General features: G+C 37.6%; 1 protein-coding gene across 1 annotated transcript; it reads left to right on the top strand.

Annotated features, from left to right (window-relative positions):
- Positions 1-4149: 4149 nt before the first annotated feature.
- LOC137038044 (neurotensin receptor type 1-like) lies at positions 4150-8348 on the top strand. The gene is made up of 4 exons (XM_067412483.1): positions 4150-4959; positions 6564-6738; positions 7560-7644; positions 7770-8348. The coding sequence occupies exons 1-4, from the start codon at positions 4312-4314 to the stop codon at positions 8020-8022; spliced, it is 1161 nt and encodes a 386-aa protein (XP_067268584.1). The 5' UTR covers positions 4150-4311; the 3' UTR covers positions 8023-8348.
- The last annotated feature ends 1851 nt before the right edge of the window (positions 8349-10199 follow it).

The raw sequence follows: 10199 nt of genomic DNA, 5'->3' as shown, positions 1-10199 counted from the left end.
ACAATTTTGAGTTCATTGAAATTAAAATTTTGAGTTAATACAATGAACATTTTTTGAGATTCGACAACCTTTATTAAAATATTATTAAAAGATTTTTTAATCATATTGGGTGTTTTTTATTTCTGATGATGCAGTGAAACATGCCAAATAGTGCTATTTTCATGATTTATCATTTTTTTTATGTGGTTCAGATACAAAAATATTTTGAGTTTCTATTTATTAAACAAATTTCCTTCATTGTATCAACTCAAATTTTTAATTTCAATAAACTCACAATTTTAAGGCAACCAGGTTACTTACTTTTTTAAGTTAAACCAACAAAAAACAACCAACATTTTTTACAGTGTGGTAGCTTACACTACATGGCTAACCTGCTCTGGAGCAGGTTTTATTAGAGATAGCAAACCCAAACTGGACCAATCAGCTGCAAGTAAAGACGCAATGAAGCAACACACCCTGTTCCAAATTTGCAGTTTAAAGTGAAAAAACATTAGAGACATAATTGCTTATTCTTTGGCGCTAATTATGTATTATATTATACAAATTAATATTACTTTTAATTAATATAATATATTCATATAATTATTTGACAAGTAGCCAAATGTTAATATAAATATAAAACATTTAAAAAAAAAAAAATTTAATTTTAATTTTTTTTTAAAAATTTTAACAACGTGCATTCATTTGAGCTCTTTGTGAACCTATAATTATTAGGCATATTTCTTTGATTCAAATCATGCATTGATATAGTCAGATTCAAGTAGTCTTTCAGCTGCCTTCTCAAACAGTCGCTGCAGCAGCAGTGTTTATTCCTGCTTTGTAAAGACATTTAATTTCATGATCATTTTCAAAACGATCTTCAGAAGAGAAGTGAATTGTGCCCTCTCTCTTGCGAGAAGTGATGGACACTGTGATTGGCTGTTTGCCACATGTGTCACACGCTGTTCAGGTTCGCTTCAGAGTGAATCGCAAACTCTGGATTGAAAGGTGCACTATGTAGTATTTTTGCAGTAAAATATCCAAAAACCACTAGGCCGGTGTTATATATTTTGTTCAGTTGAGTACTTACAATATCCCAGAAGTTTCCAATTATTTGTAAACTGTGAGAAAATTGCTATTTTAACTAAGGACAGGGACGTTTCAACATTGCATTTGAGGGAGTCGCCTGTCAATTGCGTCATATCTGCGTTACCCTTGGTTTCAGCTTTTATTTGGCAGGAGCGCTTTACTCTTAGCAGTGTGAACAAGTGAACACACGGAGTAACGTCATAACATCGTTTTAAACACACTTAAATTTATCTAATATGATAAACAGAGCTACATTACCTCAAAATCATAACCGGAAGAGCGGATCTGTGCAGGCGCCCGGCGACTGTGTCCTGTCCCGTCATAATAAAAGTCCCGGTATTCGCGAGGCGGGTATTTGTTTAACAATCGCTCCAGCAGCTGTGCTCAGCTCCACAACACTCGGTCCTGCTCTGCTTTAGACTACAGTAATGTTAATAACCGCATGCATGAATGTGATTTCTGCCCGAGTCCTATTTTCCACCGGCTGTGATGAGAAGACCACATCTCCCAAGATGCTGCGCTCACACTTTGCGTCATCAAACTACGATTTGTTTTGAATAGGCGCCCTCCAGTGGACGGAAAGCTGCATAGTGCACCTTTAACCTGAGTTGACAGAGGAAGTTTATACCAAACTTTGAGAAACGGTTGAACTTGATCTAAACCAGGTTGGATTTATCAACTCTAAACCTACTCTGAAACTCAGAGTTTGTTCAGCTTCATGCAACAGGCCTCTGGAGTTGCTACTTTACATACCATGAAAGTTACCTGTGTTTTGGAACCAAAAGTTGAGGTTATCTGCTTATTCTGCGTTCCAGGTTTTGTAATCCGTAAATTATGACTTCAAACCACAAAGGCAAAGTCACGCCTTTTATTTTACATGAAAATGTATTTGGTATTAATTTATTCTTGCAATCCACTGAAAACTAGCTAATGCAAAAAAGCTGGTAATGCATAACATTTGCTGGTTAGAGTAATACCTTATTTTAATAAATGATTTGGTTTTTAATCTATGACTTCCATAAACACCGCATCCATAGGGGCTGCCATTGTTTTTACGCGAGCTATGTGGCGTCAGGAAATTGTAACTGGGAGTACAGCGATCCAGTAGTTCACGGGTGGGAAGTCACAGGTTTAACGGCCGTTCCAGTGCACTTTCACGGGTAGAAGGCTGGAAAAACACACGGGGTTGCCTGAAATGCAGCATCTATGGAAGCAGAAAAGGTACATAAAGTTCTCAGCGAAACAAACAATCCCAAATCAGGTAAGTTAACAGGAAACTTCTACATGGGATTGATCCAGGAATCAAATACCAGGCCAGGCAATGGAGAACTGGTGAGCATGTTCTTTATAGTGTGAACTGAGTGCTGTGGATAATAACTTTAAGGTGAGTCCAATCAGCACCCAGAGGAGTGGGAGCGGGATATTTTGAAGACCGTTGGTAACCAAACAGTTTTGGTGACAGTTGACTTTCATTGGACAATGCCAATAAAAAAAAAATAATAATAAAATAAAATAAAATAAAATAAAATAAACAGCAACTGGCATTTCTCAAAATATCTTCTTTATGTTCCACCTCTTTTATTATATTCTTTTTATACTGTGCAATGTGTAATTGCGGTATCAACATTGTCACTAGTGACAAGCTAATCTCGTACTGAACCTGGAATATTCCTCTAAATTAGTCACATTTAAGTTCAAAATGCTATTATGTGTGATGATAAGTCTGCAGCCTGTAGTCATCATACTATATGCTCAATAAAAAACAATTGCAATTTGTCAGCTGAGCTATAGAAATGTAACTGAAAAAGCAGAATAGGGTGGTTGTTTAAACGTAGACAAGGAGAAACTGAAATTGTCTTCAGCAAGCCCCGAAGCAAAGCAACACCACTGGTGTTAAATAATTTAGTTTGAATGTGAAAATGCAGCGTTGATTCAAATCTCAAAGAAACCCATTTACACCATCAGCACATGGTTTGTCTAGTCAAGCACACGGACGGGGTTTCAGACGGGGTTAGTGCCAGAGGTGCAGTCCTGATGTTGGCAGTAACAATATCTCTATGCAAGAGAATCATATGACACATATGCATAGATCAGGAAGAGGGGAGCGAGACAAGATGCTCCACATGCATAAATCAGTGTGTAATGAAATCATTGATCAGTGCTTAATGCGTATATTGTCAACACTTCTGTAGGGGCTAGTTGTCACACTTTTTTGAGCAATGTTTTTGCTTTGTTAATTCTGTAAGCTACATGCTATAATATCTTGTCTTCAAAAATCTTTAGAACATTTCCATCATTATTTCTAAAAAATATGCAGTTGATTTAACACGGTGACCTATAGTAAGGAATGTTGTCACACTATAAAGGGAAAGCTGTGGACTGTTTATTGGCACAGGTAAAGAATATTTTTAACATGAGAATGAGACTGATTTATATCTGTCATCAACAAAAAAAGAAGCTTTAAGGTCTTCTTATAAAAGCTATAGAGCTTTGTGGTTTAACACCGAAAGCAACATCTATAAAATATTAGTAAAATGTAAAATGATAATTGTAAAATGAAATTATTATAATTAAATACTATTTTATTTTCTATTCTTACTACATTAATATATGTCTTTATGCAATTTAATAGAATATGTAAATAATAACAATGATACAAACTATTGTTTAAATATTATTATAATAAATTATAAGTATTTTTGTATCAAATGATACATATTTTTTTATTGTGTATCTTTGTCACATCTTTCAGCTCTGTATATATATATATATATATATATATATATATATATATATATATATATATATATATATATATATATATATATATATATATAAATATTTTTCGCCTCATTTTATCTATTGTTTTATCGTGAACCCCCCCCCCCTCTCTGTTTTGTGTGTGCGTGTTTGGTAGCTGAAGTCAAGTCATATATAGCACTTTATACAATATTGTTTAAGTACATTCACCTATTGTGAAATGAACTAAACTTACACTTAATTTAATATTTAGCTATACATTGACATTAGTACATTTGGGTATGTGGGTTATGTCGTCGTGTGTCATAATATGTAGTTAATAGTAAACATTGTTCTGCATTCCCACGTCAGCACGCGAGTGAGTCCCGCGCGCCCCTATCCATATAAAGCAGTCACGCGCACAGATGCTCACCACAGCTGTACATTGGAGACGGACGCAATTAATCAGTGTTTTATGTCAACAGTTGCAGGTTTTAAAGAGAAATGACATCAAATGAAACGAATCTGATGACAAAACTTTGGACTAATCGTGTCCTGGACAACCGGACCCAGATGATAACGCGCAACAGCACAGATTCCCCGCCGGTGGATGATTTGGATGTGAACACGGATATTTATTCCAAAGTGCTCGTGACGCTGATTTACGCTGTGCTGTTTGCAGTCGGTTTAATCGGCAACTTCATGACCCTCTACATATCCCTCCAGAGGAGATCCATCAAACATCTCCAAGGCACCGTCCATTATCACCTCGCCAGTCTCGCGGTGTCGGACCTGCTCATTCTGGTGCTTTGTATGCCGGTCGAGCTGTACAACTTCATCTGGATTCACCATCCCTGGGCTTTCGGTGAAGTGGTTTGCAGGGGCTATTACTTTCTGCGGGACGGCTGCTCGTTCGCGACGGCGTTCAACATCGTGAGTCTGAGCGTGGAGCGCTACATGGCGCTGTGCCACCCGTTCAAAGCCAAGAGTAGGATGTCCCGCGGGCGCACAAGGAGACTCATCTGCGCGCTCTGGTGCGCGTCGCTCATTCTGGCCTCGCCGATGCTTTTGACAATGGGGCAGATTTACGTAGGTGAAGAGAGCATCTGCACCACCGTGGCCTCCACCAACACCGCCAAAACTGTTCTACAGGTGGGCATGAAGCTATTTTCACCCTAAATGACCCATATTGGTTCGTTACTGTATTGGCAATAACAGAGTTTTTGAACATGCGCCATGGGGATGTCACTGTTTCTTCCTTTGAGTGACATGTAAAGGTAATTTAGCATGTTTTAAAGAAACTGAAAGACATGTATTTTAATTAATCATAAAATGGCCCTGATATGTCACTAGACATTAAGAAATCATGTTAATTTCAAATACTTCTATCACTGACAACAGTAGTCTGGCCAGGATATTGTCATTTAAAAGCTGTTGTTGCAGCCCTCAACTGATGTGGACATGTTGTGTTTTGGCCTGACGCTCCGCCCTCCACCAATCGACCAATCACGAAGTCAGTAGTGTTTCTGCATCCGGGTTGCCAGATCTGCTCTAGTTACCACAGCTGCAGCCACAAACGTTCTGGCAGATCCTGCAGCATATCTGGCAACCTCGAGTCAGGGGGAGGGGAGAAGGGATACACCGGTCATTTGAAAGTGATTGCAGTACCAGCTTTGGCCACAATCTTACATACACTTCCTTTAAAATATGGAACATTTATGCATTTTCAGAAATTAAAAATTCTGCAATCTTAAAAAAAGTAATATTTAGGATTAAACAAATCTGTGACGCTGAGCATGTGAACTCTTTTGTACAGGTGGTTAAATTTGCTTGATTTCAAAGAAGCACAAGAGGGTATGGGATTAAATTCCTGCTAAATGTATTACAGTCATGGGTCAAAAAAAATAATAGACCTTCCATAATAAATCTTTGGAACTGCAGTTTGAGTTTCATGTAAATTAGGTCGGGCTTATTGCACCGTTGGTCCACTATAGTTCTAGATTGACAGCCCCTTCTCTAGCCAATCAATCAAAGAGGGAAGTTTGGTGTCACTCCAATACAACTCAGAATGACTATTCCCTTCTAGCTGAAATAAAATCTGTCTGTGGCAGGACACCGCTGTACTAAAGCCTATATGTGCCAGCAACTCGATCTGTCACCGGCATATGTCTACCTGTCAAATATAATAATAATAATAATAATAATTATAATAATAATAATAATATTTTAGTTTCATTAATAGAGTATACTTATTCTTGATTTCCTGTAGCTCTTGATTTCCTGTAGCTCAAGAAGTAGAGCGTGGTGCTAGCAATGCCAAGGTGATGGGTTCAATTCAGGGAAAGCAAGAACTGACAAAAATGTAAAAATGTGTACCTTAAAAAAATGCAGTGTAAGTTGCTTTGGATAAAAGCGCCTGCCAAATGCATAAATGTAAATGTAATGTAAATGATTTACCAGGAAAGAATGGAAGTGAAATGTGACAACATGCCCCATAGGTGGGGTACACTGTAACATGACCAAATGACAGCTTAAAATGTTACCTGATATAATCAGAAAGAAATATAATAAGAAATATCCAAGACAAAGTTAAATAATTGAGAGTTCATTAATGGACCAAACATAAATGCACTTTGCTTTTTAACTTTGTAAGGGATTTCTCTCCCTTGGCTTTTGGAAAATAATCATTATACCTTTACCATAATGTTTCCAGTCCCGACTTTTTGAATATTTTCAGTATGTTTTTTTCCTTACAGGTAAATGCCCTTCTCTCTTTTGTTGTGCCAATGCTGGTGATCGCAGTGATGAACGCCCTGATTGGACAACAGCTCCAGAGAATGACCCATCATGATTTACACTGTTCAGCAGCTTCAGATATCACAACAGAGAAAAACCGTGAGCGTTCCCTGCGCCATAGCGTCAAAGTCCTGCGTAAGTAAACAAAATGCATGTTTTGACCAAAATGTTTTATATTTTATAGGATGAAAAAGAAATCTTACAGATGACACCAACAGAATAGACAGAATTGTATCAGTCTGTGATTTTTAATTATAGGTTTAACTAATCCACTACTGAAAATGCCTCAAGGTTTAGTGTCTAGTGTTTAGTGGCCCCTCACTCTCTCGTCAAAAGGGGGGAGGGGGAGATGTGAGGGAGGATTTTTCAGGAGGGACTTTTTACTGCGCCAAGTACTCTCAGAAGTGCTATTCCGCCATACATTATAGTTCTCCTTTAATTCCGCTTAGAAAAGCTCCACGTTTTATTTTATGTCATCATACTTGATCGTTCAACTATTCGTGTAACTGTATTTAAATAGGGAAAACGTGGAGGTGTTTGGTTGCTTCTAACCTAATCTCTGTTTGGTACCATAGTAAATGAACTGGGCTTAGTGGGCTAAGCTAAATGCTATCAGATCGTCACCACGCATCAGAGAGATTAAGTGCACACACTGAGATGAGAGAGGTATGTGTCAACTCGTTTTAGTTAAGGGAATAACACAGTTTAATATGAAAAAGCGGTGAAGTAACCCTTTAAACAAAGAATTTTTAAAATCCCAAAAATGAATGGGGAAAATACTTCTGTAACCAAGGCTGTTGAAAAACTGACCAGACACTCTTGCATTCAGACCAGACACTCTATGCTGCTTGATAATGAAAACTGGGATTTCTTATATTATTTGTATGATAAGGATTTAACCTTTAACCATTCTTGGTTTCAATAGTTCATTGCCATATGGTTTTCTTTGTTATCAGGTGGGGTTGTTTTTGCCTTTGTTTTATGCTGGTTTCCTTATCACTGTCGCCGACTGATGTACTGCTATGTAACAGAGTGGACAAAGTGAGTTTTGCATTTGCATTTATATTTATATATTCGCATATATACATAACCATATATTTGCAAATACATGTTCTTTTTAAATAATTTTCAGATTTTGTAACCTTGGTTTTGTTCTCCCCCCACAGTGCACTTTATGATTTCTACCATTACTTTTACATGGTGACGAATGTGCTTTTCTATGTGAGTTCTGTGATCAATCCCATCCTTTACAACCTGGTCTCATCCAAATACCGGCAAATATTCTTTTCCACAGTCCCTTACTTTTGCCAGATGCACTTTAAAAGCCAGAGGACTAACCAGAGCAGAAGGAGCTTAGAACTACCACAGCAGCTTCGTTCCTCACTGGTCACACCCCGTACCAGCCATCAGACCCTTTGACCCATGGTGGTCATGGAGACTATATGGACTGATTAATTCTGAACATGTTGACTTTTTTTACTACAAATGTATGTGTTGCTGTTTTGTTCTATCAGTGTTGAGGGAGAATTTTGCTGAATTTCAGAACAAATGGCGTGCAGAATTGTCAAAATTTTGACAAAGGTTTTGACTTTAGGAATCTGTCAGTGTGCTTTAAAAGGTGCAAAAGTGCTGTTTCAAGTGCATATGTGCATAGTACAGTAACCTATATACAGGTGCAGGTCATATAATTAGAATATCATGAAAAAGTTGATTTATTTAACTAATTCTATTTAAAAAAGGTGAAACTTACAACACAGACTGATATATTTCAAATGTTTATTTCTTTTAATTTTGATGATTAACTTACAACTAAGGAAAATCCCGAAATCAGTATCTCAGAAAATTAGAATATTGTGAAAAGTTTAATATTGAAGACACCTGGTGCCACACTCTAATCAGCTAATTCACTCAAAACCCCTGCAAAGGCCTTTAAATGATCTCTCAGTCTAGTTCTGTAAGCTACACAATCATGAGGAAGCCTGCTGACTTGACAGTTGGCCAAAAGATGACCATTGACACCTTGCACAAGGATGGAAAGACACAAAAGGTCATTGCAAAAGAGGCTGGCTGTTCACAGAGCTCTGTTTCCAAGAATATTAGTAGAGAGGCGAAGGGAAGGAAAAGATGTGGTAGAAAAAAGTGTACAATCAATAGGGATAACCGCACCCTGGAGAGGATTGTAAAACAAAACCCATTAAAAAATGTGGGGGAGATTCACAAAGAGTGGACTGCAACTGGAGTCAGTGCTTCAAGAACCACTACACACAGACGTATGCAAGACGTGTATCAGCTGTCGCACTCCTTGGGTCAAGCCACTTTTGAGCAACAGACAGCGTCAGAAGCATCTCACCTGGGCTAAAGACAAAAAGGACTGCTGAGTGGTCCAAAGTTATGTTCACTGATGAAAGTAAATTTTGCATTTCCTTTGGAAATCAGGGTCCCAGAGTCTGGAGGAAGAGAAGAGAGGCACACAATCCACGCTGCTTGAGGTCCAGTGTAAAGTTTTCACAGTCAGTGATGGTTTGGGGTGTCATGTCTGCTGGTGTTGGTCCACTGTGTTTTCTGAGGTCCAAGGTCAACACAGTACTATGCACATATGCACATTTCTATACCAGGAAGTTTTAGAGCACATCATGCTTCCTGCTGATGACCAACATTATAAATATGCTGATTTCCTTTTCCAACAGGACTTGGCACCTGCACACAGTGCCAAAGCAACCGGTACCTGGTTTAAGGACCAGTGGTGAAATTAAATGTAATGAAGTACAAATATTTTGTTACTTTACTTAAGTACATTTTTCAAATATCTGTACTTTACTTAAGCAGATTTTTTAATTAACTTTTACTTTGTTACATTTGCAGCAAATATTATACTTTCTATACTCCACTACATTTCTATAACGTTCCGTCACATTTTCAGGGCTTGAGATTAAGGCCTGTCTGGATAATTATCCTCTCGATGAGAAATGGAAACAATTCAGCCCCACTCATACAAATAAAGTCAGTTACATACTGAGCTGTTTTCCTGATTACCATCACAACTAAAATGTGAAACCGATTTCATATGACAGTTTCATAAACAATTAACTATCATTAGTGATGATTAGCACATCCCAAAGACATTCAATGAACTCAGAGGGGCACATTTCACATGTGTGAAATGATTCTTCATGCTCCCTCCTAACCATTCTCTCACAATATGAGCAGATGAATTTTGACAGTGTAATCCTGGAATATGCCATTATGTGTCTTTCTATATGGTTGTTTAGGAAATGAAAAGCTACACAATTCAGCAACAAGTTGCCAAAAATATAACATGTTAGAAACATAATAATCACTACAATAATCCAATCATTGACTCTTAAGCATTTGTCTATTTAAATCCAAACAAACCTTTTTTTTTTTGCCATGCAGTGTATATTTAATTGTACGAAGTTACACATATCTCTTAATGTGGGATATTGATTGCAAACGATTGAACTGGATTCACATTTGTGCTTTTACTTTTGGTCTGCCAATAAATTACAGTATATTATTGTGTTGAGGTTGATGAGCGAGAGACATGGGTGGAGCGAATTCCTCCGAGGCATACAAGG

The sequence above is a fragment of the Pseudorasbora parva genome, chromosome 13 (assembly GCF_024679245.1).
Source record: "Pseudorasbora parva isolate DD20220531a chromosome 13, ASM2467924v1, whole genome shotgun sequence".
Taxonomy (NCBI): domain Eukaryota; kingdom Metazoa; phylum Chordata; class Actinopteri; order Cypriniformes; family Gobionidae; genus Pseudorasbora; species Pseudorasbora parva.
Note: the sequence above shows the minus strand (reverse complement) of the source record. Positions and strands in the feature narration are given on the sequence as shown.

Bases quoted from the DNA above. Each gene is read 5' to 3' on its own strand.
- LOC137038044 (XM_067412483.1), top strand. From the start codon at position 4,312: ATGACATCAAATGAAACGAATCTGATGACAAAACTTTGGACTAATCGT. The intron at 6,739-7,559 runs GTAAGTAAACAA...CTTTGTTATCAG, and splicing joins CCATAGCGTCAAAGTCCTGC to GTGGGGTTGTTTTTGCCTTT. The intron at 7,645-7,769 runs GTGAGTTTTGCA...CTCCCCCCACAG, and splicing joins TATGTAACAGAGTGGACAAA to TGCACTTTATGATTTCTACC.